Source organism: Gossypium hirsutum, chromosome A03, assembly GCF_007990345.1.
Source record: "Gossypium hirsutum isolate 1008001.06 chromosome A03, Gossypium_hirsutum_v2.1, whole genome shotgun sequence".
In the NCBI taxonomy this organism is placed as follows: Eukaryota; Viridiplantae; Streptophyta; class Magnoliopsida; order Malvales; family Malvaceae; genus Gossypium; species Gossypium hirsutum.
Genome location: NC_053426.1, coordinates 68,954,631 through 68,968,119, shown reverse-complemented (window position 1 = coordinate 68,968,119; position 13,489 = coordinate 68,954,631). Strand labels below are relative to the sequence as shown.

At 36.8% G+C, this 13,489-nt stretch overlaps 1 protein-coding gene and 1 long non-coding RNA gene across 2 annotated transcripts; one reads left to right on the top strand and one right to left on the bottom strand.

Annotated features, from left to right (window-relative positions):
* Nucleotides 1–1,156: 1,156 nt before the first annotated feature.
* LOC107888193 (uncharacterized) lies at nt 1,157–2,063 on the bottom strand. Its single transcript, XR_001681316.2, has 2 exons — nt 1,731–2,063; nt 1,157–1,427 (listed from the first exon to the last, which is right to left on the bottom strand). It is a non-coding gene; the product is annotated as an uncharacterized lncRNA (long non-coding RNA).
* Nucleotides 2,064–9,276: 7,213 nt separating this feature from the next.
* Nucleotides 9,277–13,008, top strand: LOC107887921 (uncharacterized). The gene is made up of 5 exons (XM_041094976.1): nt 9,277–9,728; nt 9,938–10,538; nt 10,671–11,276; nt 11,520–12,512; nt 12,946–13,008. The coding sequence occupies exons 1-5, from the start codon at nt 9,277–9,279 to the stop codon at nt 13,006–13,008; spliced, it is 2,715 nt and encodes a 904-aa protein (XP_040950910.1).
* The last annotated feature ends 481 nt before the right edge of the window (nt 13,009–13,489 follow it).

Here is a 13,489-nt window from a genome sequence, read left to right as displayed (position 1 = left end):
TGTTCTGCAATCAAGTTTCTATTTATTTTAATTTGGCCCCGAAATTCGTTATGCTCTGCAATTCGGTCCCCCATGCCGCGCTGCGTTTTGAGGGGAAGGAATAATTTCTGTTTCGGTCCTTCCAGATTACGCGCGTATTGCATTTTGATCCTTTTCCCTTTATTTCTTTTAAATTTGCCCCAAAACTCTGTTTTTAGTTCAATTTTAGTCCTTTCTTGTTTATTTTTGTTTCTTTATTAAATATTATTATTATATATTAGTGTATACTTTTTATTATATACGTATATGCATATATATTTTGTATATAGTATTATTTTTTATTACTTTATTTTAATATTTTTATTATATTTGCTTTTTATATTTCAATATTACTATTATTATTATTATTATTATTATTATTATTGTTATTATTATTATTATATATTAGTGTATACTTTTTATTATATACGTATATGTATATATATTTATATATAGTATTATTTTTTATTACTTTATTTTAATATTTTATTATATTTACTTTTTTGTATCTCAATATTATTATTATTAACGCTCTTATTGTTACCATTATTACTATCTTTTTATGTCTATTTTTATTAATACTATTATTATAATCTTATTTTATTATTATCATTCTTATTAATACATTATTATTATTTTTTACCATATTATTATTTTATATATTATTATTGTTATTAACATATATTATTATTAATGTATTATTATTTTCTATTATTTTATTAATATCATTGTTATCATTTTATTATTATTATTATTATTATTTTGTTAATATTACTATTATAATTATTTTATTTTTATGTTTATTTACTTACTGTTATGTTATTAATTCATTAATTTATTGTTATTAACATATTATTATTAATGTATTATTATTACTATTTATTATTACTATTTATTATTATTATTATTATTATTATCACTACTATTATTTTTATTTTTATTACTATTATCATTTTTAAAAAAAATTATTGTTACTATTATTCTTTTACCATTTAATACATATTATTACTATTATTATTATTATTATTATTATTATTATTATCTTTGTGGGTACAAATTTTTGCCCGGGCCTATTTACCATAAAAGCCCAAATTTTTAAACCAAAAACAAACCTCAAAGACTAAAAATAGACTCAAAATCAAATCAAAAACAAAATAAAATTAACCCAATTTTGAAGCTCAAATTACTCAAGCCCTAAATTAACCCTAGACCTAAATATTTAACCTTAAATCAAAAAGAAGAGAAAAACCCTAACACCCTTTTCTGTTGCATCCGCCGCAAGCCTTCCCACGCACGTCCTCCATGTTCGCGCACCCACGTCGGTTTCCCCCATGTCGCCTCTCGCCCATGTCAGCTCCAATGGCTCCACTTTCGCCATAATTTCATTTTTGTACCTGTAAAAATAAAGGCTATAAAAGCCAAAGATTGTAACAAGGCAAAAAAAAAGATGGATTCAATACAAACACAAGATTTAACACCAAATACCAAGATTTTAAATACCCAAAACAAATAAAAGCAGAGATCGAACTCAGACGGTCACACAAATCGGGAAGACAGCAAACATACAAGGCAATTTTGTAGAATCGAAAGTTACCAAGGTTGTTGTTTTGATTCTTTTCTTTTTTCTTCTTTTTTTCATTTCTTTTTTGGATCTGACCACTCTTTACTATGTATATCTGTTAAAAAGAATAAAAATACAAAAAAAAACTTACTTTTTTAACTTCGGCCACTGCACGTGGTGGCCAACGACGGCGGCAAAACGACAGACGGGGACGAAGCTCTGGTCCGGTTGCTGAAGAATTGGATGGGGTGAGAGAATTTGGAGAGCTTTTCAAATGGTTTTTGAGAAAAATGAAAGGAAAATGTTGTTGAAGGGTTTTTTTTTTTACTTTTATTCCTTATTTATTATGCTAATTAATTCAATATTCCCGTATTTATGTTTCATTATGATTATTTTAATAATTAAAATAGTTTCCATTATTATGGTGTTTTATATTATTATTGTCTTAATTATTTATTTATCATCATTAAATACCACTGCTGTATCTTTTTATACGAGTACCTTTTTCATATATAATTATTGTTATCTTTATTATTTGTTGCTATTATCCTTACGTTTTTTTAATATTATTTTTATTTCTAATGCTATTTATCATTAACTTATTATATTATTTTTATCATCTTTTTTACTACCATTGTATATTATTATTTTGGGTTACTTTTTTTAAAACTATCTTTATATGATATTCATTTTTTTATCTATTCTATTAAAGTTAATTATTTTAAATATAGTTTATTATACTTATTATTATTTATTATTTATCATTATTGTTAACTTAGCATCGTTATTATTTTAATTTTACTATTATTATTATATTTAGTAATACTATTGATATATTGCTATTATTGTCATGTTTATTATATTATCATATTTATGACTATTGTTGTTTCCATTTTTTTTATTTATTAAAAACTATATTTTTTTGTTATTAATATAGGGTTAGCATGATTCTCATATTGTCATTTTTATGTCATCCATCATTATTTATCGGTTTTTTTTCCTCTCCAAATTTTAATCGTTTTAGTTCTTTTATTCCATAATGTATTCTCAACTTGTTTTTAACATAAAAATAATTTTCTATACTTAATCGTTTAAAAAAAAAAGTGCCCTACCGTATTGGGTTCGTTTTTTTATTCGATTTAAGTATTTTATTCAACATTTTGTTCCCAAATAGTTTTTAATAAAGGCAATTTTCTATACTTAATCGTTTTAAAAAATGTGCCCTACCGTACTGGGTTTCGTTTTTTATTCGATTTAAGTATTCGAATATCCTTCTTAATCGATTTATTCTTTAAATTTTCTCCTAAACAATGGCAATTTTCGATATTTGGAAGCTCAAAAAATTGTACCCTATCGTATTGGGTTTCGGTTTTTGTTCGATTCAAATATTCAAATATCCTTATTGAATTTCTCCAAGTTTTGAAAAGCGGAGGCACTGTTCTGCATTTAAAAATTCGAAAAATCATGCCCTAGCATTCTGGATTGTGGTTTTACGTTTGATTTAAATATATGAATACCCTTTTTTTTAAAAAAAGTGCACGAATTTTTTAATAAAAGACAAGCTCATAATCGGGGGTCAAAAACGTTGTGTCCTACGATACTGGACGTGACGTTTTACCTTGGAGCGAGATGGTCTTTAACTCACGTTTAATTTACTCAAATGTTTCAAAAAGGATGATCGTGCTTTAAAATCTTTTCAAATCTTCAGTTTTCGACATTAAGACATAAACTAATCAATAAAGTACCGATTTTGGGCGTATTGGAGGGGCTAGTCCTTCCTCATACGTAACTGACTCCAGAGCCTATTTTTCTCAAAAATTCGTAGACCAAAATGTTTTATAAGGTGGCCCAATCACACCAAAAAAAGGATTGGTGGCGACTTCAAATTTTCGTTTTTTGAAAGTCAATCCCTGTTTTTAAAAAAATGGTTTCGACAGCTTGGCAACTCCACTGGGGACCAATATGAGAGTCAAGCTGTAAATTGATTATTTTCTGTTTTCTTGTCGAAATTTGAAATTTGGTTTTCTAAAAATTTGCTATCTTCACATTGCATCTTCTGTGTCCTTGTTGAATTTACTTTTTGATATGTTTTCGCATCATATTACATGACCGTTGTGGGTGCATCTCTTAAGTGGGAGTGAGAAACTATGCCTTCGTGAGGTTTTCACCTCCGCATGGGCTAGGGGATCACTTCTGGGATACATTTGTACCTATGTCTTCGTGAGGTTTTTCACCTCCGCATGGTCATAGGGAAATGTATTCCCCTGAACTGAACTTGGTCCGTATGAGCCTATAATGGGTGAGGATCGAGGAATCTGCGGGTTCAGGTACCTTTGCTCTAGAACCAACCCACATATAGCATGCCTTAGGAGCCTGCCTTAAGTAGAACTACACCGAGACCTAGTGGTTACTGAAGTAAGTGCTTGATTGCTTTGATTTTTATTTTTGATTCTGATTTGCTTTTATTTTTTCTTTAACAATGATTGCATATCATTTTTACCATAAAAGAAGGTGTCGATTTACGGTTCAGTTACTAAATAGAAAGTTTTGCCATGGAAAGAGAATTCTCTGATAAAGTGGAGTATAATGCGTTTACCCAGAAATGGTCAGAGAACACACAATTAGAGAAGGGTGACAGTTTGGCGGAAGGGTATACATCAGAGTTATAGGACTTTACCCGTATTAGTGTAGCACAGAATGATCTTAGGGAGCTGAAAGAGATGTGGATTCATTGGGATGGTGAGATGAAGCAGTTATTCTATCATAATTATAGTGATATGTCTTATCTTCTTGATATTAAGGTACCGAGCCATGGCTCAATTCTGGAATTCTGCTTACAGCTGTTTTACTTTCGAAAATATGGATTTAACGCCTACTATAGAAGAATATACGACTTTGCTTAGATGTCCGAAGTTTCAAACCGACAAGATTTATTCTAGAATCATCAATGTCCCAACTTTCGTCAAGAGATTGATGAATATTACCGGGATGAGTGAGCAGTGGGTTGTGGCTCGAGTCTAGCAGAAGGGTGATGGGAAGTGTATCCCTTGGGTAAGTTTGAGAGAGCTGATTCTGACGTATCCTGATATGAAGAGAAGAGTCGACGTCTTTGCTTTGAGTGTTTATGGGTTGGTGGTTTTCCCTAAGGATTTAAGGCAAATAGACGAAGCAGTTACCAATTTATTTGACCAACTTGGTAAAGGGATCACACCTGTTCCTGCAATATTAGCTGAGACTTTTAGATATTTGAATACATGCCGAAGAGCAGGCGAAGGCAGATTTATTGGATGTGCACAGCTTTTATTAGTTTGGTTCAATAGCCCCTTCTGGAAGATGGAGAAGGTCTCTTATCAACCCTTCCTTCGAAATTTTTCTCCTTTGAAGGAAATAGCAGCTACGCCGAGGAGGGACGATATATCAGAGGAGAGATGGATGGCAATACTTCAAAATCTCCAAGAGGATGATATCGAGTGGAGAGCTCTTTAGATGGTTCCCAGTGAGATTCTTTTCCGGTGTGGAGATTATGATTGGGTTCCTTTGTTAGGGATTTAGGGAGGCATTGGTTATGCCTCTTTCCTCGTATCGAGGCAATACAGGTCGAGGCAATTCATAACTGCAACACAGGGGCTGGCTCAGAGCGAGTTTTGTTATAAAGGGGATAATTACAAGAAAAAGGTTAGAGAGATTTGTAATGCTTGGAACCGAACCTACCGGATGGAAGGAGTTACTGTAAACCCGATGGTGACCCCTGGGTATAACTAATGGCGAATAAGAAGGGTTAATGATAACATTCTGAGGCCAAATCTAGAAGATGCTCGATTGATAGAGGAATATCTACGAGTGGTCCCCTCTGAGTTGGAAATTATAAAGCAAGACTTTGAAAAGAAAAGTTCGGAGTTAGAAAAGAAAATAGAACAGTTGGAAGTGGAAAAGGTGTACTTGAAATTGGATGTGGATGTTCAAAAGTCGGAGGCCGAGAATTTGAGAAAAGGAAAGAGAAAAGTTGAAGAGGACCTTGCTAGCTTGAAGGAATATTACAAGAGATATCGTGCATCAGTGAAGAAGGCTGGTTTAGGTAAAACGTCTGAACAGTGGAGGCAAGAAATCCAAGAAGAAAAAGCTAAAACTAACCAGTGGAAGAAGAAGTTCCATGATACTAAGGCACGAGAGGTTGGGTTAGAGAAAAGCTTAGATGATAGTCAAAATGAAAAGGAGATGTTAAGGGCCCGGGTAGCTGAGTTAGAGAAGGCACTACACCAGCATCGGAGTCGAAACTCGGTGATTGAATTAAAGGCCAGCTTAAGTAGGATCGAGGATTTGAAAGGAAAAGTAGAAGAACTGGAGTCTAGACTTCAGAATTGTGAACTCCGAATTGAACGACCAGAAGTACATAACGGTCAGTTAAGCGAGCAACTTCATCGATCTCAAGATCAGGTCTAGGATAGAGATTACCTCATGGGCGAAGCTATAATCCAAATACGAGAAGTGGCTGATTACTTACAGACTCTGGAAGTTCAGGCAGATGTGCTGAGTGCCAAATAGGAGTTAGTGTCAGAACGAGGGCAGGAGTTAGCCTCCCTTCTTAGGAAAGTGAAGACTTTGAGCACTAATGCTAAGCCATATATGTAATCCGTTTTATGTAAGGGATTTTGTTTTTTGAAGTAAAGTTTTCTAAATGGAATTGAATCAGAATTGACGTCTTCTTTTTGTATTCATCTCATGCATTTGCATTTACATCATATCATATACATTAGCTTTCATAAAAAGATCTCTAATTGATTAAAATTTATTTTAGTTAATCTGGAAACTCGCGAAAGTTCACCGATTAAGCACCACTATAATACGCGAAGGAAAACGAGAGACATGGACCAAAGATTAGAGAAATTAGAATAGATGCAGAAGGAAATGTAAGAGCAACTGCATTTACAGATGCAAGAGTAGTTAGCCAAAATACAACAAGACATGAGAGATCAGATGTTAGAATCCCAGAAAAACATGATAAACCAATTTGCACAAATGTTGGCTGGAGCTTCGAATAAAGGAAAGAGTCCTCTGATTGGTATTGGAAACGATGATGAGGACCCTTCTGTTCCCCCAGGCTTTACCCCGGCGGGCATTCAAAGACCACAACCTAGGGTATCTGTTAACATTAAACCTCCGTGTCAAAATGGTACTTCAGCCCCGATGAATTTGCCAATAGGCTCAAGCTCTAACCCTGAGGATAGTTTGGCGAATCCTAGGGTCCTCGATTTCGATGAGGCAGTAAAAGTGGAAAAGGCGAGAATGGATATCCCAAAGCAGCTAGAGGATCGTTGCAAGTAGCTTGAGGAGAAGTTCAAAGCGTTGGAGAATGTTGATTATCATGGTGGGATTGATGCTAAGGATCTGAGCCTGGTCCCAAACCTAGTACTTCCTCCAAAGTTCAAGATGCCGGAGTTTGAGAAATACAACGGGACCAGTTGTCCTGAGGCTCACATCACAATGTTCTGTCGAAGGATGACAGGATATATCCATAATGATCAGTTATTAATCCACTGCTTCCAAGATGGCCTGATTGGGCAGCGGCCAAATGGTATAACCAGTTGAATCAGGGCCAAATTAGTTCATGGAAAGACTTGACACAAGCTTTTATGAAGTAATATGGCCACGTGACGGATATAGCGCCTGATAGAATCACTTTACAAAGTATGGAAAAGAAGCCGAATGAAAGTTTTAGGCAATATGCCCAAAGATGGAGAGAAATCGCTACACAGGTTCAACCGCCACTGCTTGAGAAGAAAACGACCATGTTGTTTATCAATACCCTGAAAGCACCTTTCATCAATCACTTGCTAGGAGGCGCAACTAAGAGATTTTCGGATATAGTAATATCCGGTGAGATGATAGAAAATGTAATAAGGTGCGGAAAGATAGAAGTTGGGGAGAGCACCAAGAAGTCGGTCCCACGAAAGAGAGAAAATGAAGTAAACAATGTAAGTAGGAGTTATGCAAAACTGATCACTGTGAATCAATCGAGAATAGTAAACGCGAGTCAGCAAGCCTCATCAAAGCAAGAGTCTGATACAAAGCGGAATACGGAGAAACTCCAGTTTACATCCATTCCAGTGACGTATAAGGAGTTATATCAAACTTTATTTAATGCACATGTTGTATCCCCGGTTTACCTGAAACTGATGCAACCTCCGTATCCCAAGTGGTACAACGAAAATGTCCAATGCGAATACGTGTGGGAATCACAGGACATGCGATAGAAAATTACACCGTATTTAAGAGGTTAGTGGAAAAGCTCCTTGAAATGGGCATCATAAAATTCGATGAGTCATCTGGCGGGGAAAATCCTTTACCCAATCATGCCGACAATGGGGTAAATACAGTAATTGAGAATACCGAGAAGAGAGTTAGAATGACTGTGGCTGAAGTAAGAACACCATTGAGAGAGGTTTGGAAGGAAATAATGAAGAGAGGGTTAACCATGCAGAGTTCGGGAAACAGACCCCAGAAAATAGGGAACTATTATGAGTTCCATGTTGAGGAGGATCATGAAATCCAAGAATGTGATGAATTTAGGGTCTTAATACAGGAACTTATGGACAACAAAGAGCTGGAATTCTTTGAATATGTAGAAAAGAGAGATGTATGCACCTCGGAGAAAATGAAGTTGGATTGAAAATGGCACCAAGAATAGTGATACAGAAACCCGTTGCTTTCCCTTATAAGGATAGCAAGAGGGTACCTTGGAGTTATAATTGTAATGTGACAATCCCGGGAGGGAAGAACCAGGTTAACATGTAAGGGGAAGCCCAGGATGTAGGTTTCCATACTAAAGCTGATTTAGTAAAAGGGAAATCTTTATTGAAGCAAGGGGAGGAGCTACTTGTTAAGGAGCCAATAGTTGAGAATGAGGCAAAGGAATTTTTGAAATTCCTAAAGCAAAGTGAATATAGTGCCGTGGAGCAACTACACAAACAGCCAGCTCGCATCTCGATACTGACCTTGCTTTTAAGCTCGGAGATACACCGTAACACATTAATGAAGGTGTTAAATGAGACCTATGTTGCAAATGACATCACAGTAAACAAGCTAGACCGCCTTATCAATAATATAAGCGCAGACAATTTCATCTCATTCAGCAACGATGAAATACCATCGGGGGGTAAGGGATCTACTAAGGCCTTACACATCACTACCCATTGTAAGGGGTATACTGTGCCGGGGGTTCTAATTGATAATGGGTCAGCACTGAATGTTTTACCCTTATCTACATTGAATAAGCTATCAATAGACAACTCTCACATGAAAACGTGTCAGAACATGGTGAGAGCATTTGACGGGACTGAAAGAAAGGTGATGGGAAGGATCGAAGTACCTCTTTTAATTGGTCCGAATACATATGAGGTAGATTTCCTAGTGATGGACATTAAGCCCTCCTATAATTGCCTTTTAGGGAGGCCTTGGATTCATGTGGCAGGGGCAGTACCGTCATCATTGCATCAAAAGTTAAAATTGATAATAGAGGGTCGATTGATAATAATAAACGTGGAAGAGGACATTATTGCATCTGTTACCAGTGATGCACCATACATTGAGAAGGATGATGAGGCGTTGGAGTGTTCTTTTGTTCGTTGGAGTTTGTGAATGCCACTTTTATTATAGAGGGAAGTAAGATCCTGATACCCAAAGTGTCCAGTGCTACGAAAATGGGTTTACAATTGATCGTTGAAAATGGAGCATTGTCTGAAAGAGGACTCAGAAAGTATCTATATGGAGGGGTCGAGGTACCAGTCTTGACTGATAAGCGGGATTACTTTGGCTTGGGATATAAGCCGAATGCAAAACAAAAGAGGAAAGAAGCAGAGAAGAGACAAGAGAGACGAAGAGCACGTTTAAGTGGGGCAGAAATCAAATGGGAGCCGATGAGCTTTCCCCACATATCCGAAACTTTTGTGTCAGCAGGAATGATTTATCTGGAGAGCGGGATGACAAGGGAAGAATATTTTGAAGACATGTTCAATAGCCTGAGCATTAATGCTATACTTGGAGAAGAAGTGGAAGAAGGAAACTTACTGAGTATTCTCCCTTACGTGCCTAGAAGTGTGCTGAACAATTGGACTGCAGAAGAGATTCCTGTAATTTTTAGAGCAAATTCAAAGTAATGTTCAGAACATACTTATTGTTTCGGCCTAGAGCAATAAGAATCTTTTGTGAAATAGGCTCATGTTTAAACATCGTTATTTCAACAGAGAAATGCATTTTCATCACTCTTTGAGCAAATATCTTGTTCTATTTTTTATTCATTGTCATGTTACAAATAAGCTATTCTTAGATTCATTTTTGGACATTCTTTCATATTTGTAACAGGTCCCCAGATATCAATGACGCGAGTAGTACTGATATGGACCCTGAATATCTTTTAGAGCAAGGTTTGTGCTTAGAGGGATCTCAGGATTTTGAAAATGACGAGGATTATAGTTTATCTCCATACTTGTTGAGGATGGTAGAGCGGGAAGAGAAACAGATTCTACCTCACCAGGAGACAATTGAGAGCGTGACCTTGGAAGAAGGAAAAGAGGTGAAAATTGGCACTTGCATCAATGAGAAAACAAGACAGGACCTTATCGAATTATTACGAGAGTTCAAAGATGTCTTCGCGTGGACGTATCAAGATATGCCAAGTTTAAACCCCGATATTGCGGTACACCGTGTCCCTACAAAGGAGGAGTGTAAGCCCGTACAACAAAAGCTCCGAAGGATGAGACCCGATGTGGCAGTGAAAATAAGGGAAGAGGTCAAGAAGCAGTTTGATGCTGGCTTCTTACAAGCGGTTAATTACCCAGAATGGGTAGCTAATGTTGTTCACGTCCCTAAAAAAGATGGAAAAGTGCAGATGTGTATGGACTACAGAGATCTAAACAAAGCTAGTCCAAAGGATAACTTCCCATTGTCCCACATTGATACCCTAGTAGATAATACGACAGGCTACTCACAATTCTCTTTTATGGATGGATTCTCGGGGTATAATCAGATTAAGATGCATCCTGAAGACATGGAAAAGACTACGTTCATAACCTTGTGGGGAACGTTTTGTTACAAGGTGATGCCATTCGGTTTGAAGAACGCAAGAGCAACGTATCAAAGGGATATGGTAACCCTCTTTCATGACATGATGCATAAAGAGATTGAGGTTTATGTTGACGACATGATCGCAAAGTCTCGAACAGAAAATGAGCACTTACAAGTCTTAAAGAGGTTATTTCTAAGGTTGAGGAAATTTCAACTTAAACTCAATCCGACGAAATGTACTTTTGGAGCCAGATTAGGAAAATTACTGGGTTTCGTTGTCAGTGAAAAAGGAATTATAGTTGACCCGGACAAAGTCAGAGCTATACAGGAACTGCCTCCACCCCGTACTCAAAAAGAAGTTCGTGGTTTCCTAAAAAGATTAAACTTCATTGCCTGGTTCATTTCACAACTAACAGAGAAATGTGACCCCATATTTCGTCTCATTAAGAAACACAATCTAGGTATATGGGATGATGGGTGCCAAAAAGCTTTCGACAAAGTTAAACATTATTTGTCCAACCCTCCAGTGCTGACGCCGCCTAGTCCTGATAGGCCACTGATATTGTATTTAACAGTATTTGACAATTCAATGGGATGTCTGCGTGGCCAACATGATGGGACCGGAAGGAAGGAAAAGGCTATATATTACCTCAGTAAAAAAATCACTGAGTGTGAAATGAGATACTCGTCAATTGAAAAATTATGTTGCGCTTTGGTTTGGACCACTCGGAGATTGAGGCAGTACATGTTGTACCATACGACGTGGTTAATTTCGAAGCTAGATCCTTTAAAATACATGATGGAATCAATTGCGTTAAGTGGAAGGATGGCCCGATGGCAAATTCTACTTTCTGAGTTTGACATAGTCTATGTGAACCAGAAGGCCATTAAAGGAAGTGCCATAGTAGATTTTCTGGCCAGTATTGCCCTAAAAGATTATGAGCCTCTGAACCTTGATTTTTCCAATAAAGATTTAATGTATGTGGCAACTACCGAGGAAGACACATCCGAAAATTCTTCTTGGAAACTGAATTTTGATGGAGCATCAAATGAAGTTGGTAATGGAATTGGGGCAGTTCTGATATCCCTGAATAGAGATCATTATTCGTTTACTTGCAAGTTGGATTTTGACTGCACAAATAATATGGCAGAGTACGAGACATGTATCATGGGAATTTGTGTGGCCATAGATCGTAAAATCAAGGTGCTAGAGGTGTATGGAGACTCTACATGGGTGATCTATCAGCTCAAAGGGGAATGGGAGACGAGAGATCCCAAATTGATCAGTTATCGAAAGTTAGTTTTGGAATTAATTGAGCAGTTTGATGACATCACTTTCTTTTATCTCCCGCGTGATGAAAATCAGATGGCCGATGCCTTGGCTACATTAGCTTCTATGATCAGAATAAATAAACAAGGTGATATGAAGCCAATTCAGATGAGTATTTGTGATGCTTCAGCTCATTGCTGCAATATAGATGAAGAAGAGGAGAGAGATAACCATCCTTGGTATCATGACATTCTGCGATATGTGAAGAATCGTGAATACCCCGATCAAGCCACTGAAAATGACAAGAGAATGTTGAGAAGGCTCGCTAATGACTATATCTTAGATGGAGAGATCCTGTATAAAAAGAGGAAGGATCAGATACTGTTAAGGTACGTTGACGCTGTGGAAGCGAAGAAAATCCTGGAAGAAGTCCATGAAGGTGTTTATGGAACGCACGCCAATGGGTTTACAATGGCTAGACAGATCATAAGATTTGGGTACTACTGGTCTACGATGGAGGGAGATTGCATCAGTTACGCCAAGAAGTGCCATAAGTGCCAAATTTATGGGGATAAGATCCATGTGCCTCCTTCCCCGCTTCATGTTATGACTTCCCCATGGCCTTTTTCAATGTGGGGCATGGATGTCGTTGGACCAGTCTCGCCAAAAGCCTCTAACAGTCATCGGTTCATTTTTGTGGTCATTGATTATTTCACCAAATGGGTAGAGGCTGCTTCATACGCCAATGTCACGAAGTCAGCAGGTTCTTAAAGAAGGAGATTATATGTCGATATGGCATGCCAGAAAGGATCATATCAGACAACGCGTTGAATTTGAATAATAGCATGATAACAGAGGTCTGCAGTCAGTTCAGAATTAAGCATCATAACTCATCACCATATCACCCGAAGATGAATGGTGCAGTTGAGGCGGCTAATAAAAATATAAAGAAGATTATGGGGAAAATGGTTGAGACTTACCGAGATTGGCATGAAAAATTACCATTTGCTCTTTTTGCTTATTGTATATCTGTCAGAACTTCTACTTGGGCAACGCCTTTTTCATTGGTTTATGGAATGGAGGCAGTTTTGCCTATTGAAATTGAAATCCCCTCCCTCCGAGTGTTGTCGGAATTAAAATTGGATGAAGCAGAATGGGTCCAATCTAGATACGATCAGTTGAATTTGATCGAAGAAAAGAGGCTAAAAGCCATACATCATGGACAAGTGTATCAAAAGCGAATGATGCGAGCTTATAACAAGAAGGTTTGCCCTAGAGTGTTCCATAAGGGGGACTTGGTGTTAAAAAAGATCCTTCCTATACAAAAGGATTTTAGAGGGAAATGGATGCCAAACTAGGAAGGACCGTATGTGGTAAAAAAGGCCTTTTCTGAAAGAGCATTGATATTAGCTGAGATGGATGGCGGGAACTTACCTAACCCAGTCAATGCAGATTCAGTTAAGAAGTACTTCGTTTAAAAAAAATGGGGAGATGCCAAGGTGAAAACCCGCAAAGGGCACCTTGTGACCAATGGGGTTTTGAGCTGAAAACCCGAAAAGGGAAATTCAAATTTTGATCGA

Bases quoted from the DNA above. Each gene is read 5' to 3' on its own strand.
- LOC107887921 (XM_041094976.1), top strand. From the start codon at position 9,277: ATGGGTTTACAATTGATCGTTGAAAATGGAGCATTGTCTGAAAGAGGA. The intron at 11,277-11,519 runs GCTATATATTAC...TATGTGAACCAG, and splicing joins GGACCGGAAGGAAGGAAAAG to AAGGCCATTAAAGGAAGTGC. The intron at 12,513-12,945 runs GTTATGACTTCC...TATATCTGTCAG, and splicing joins TGCCTCCTTCCCCGCTTCAT to AACTTCTACTTGGGCAACGC.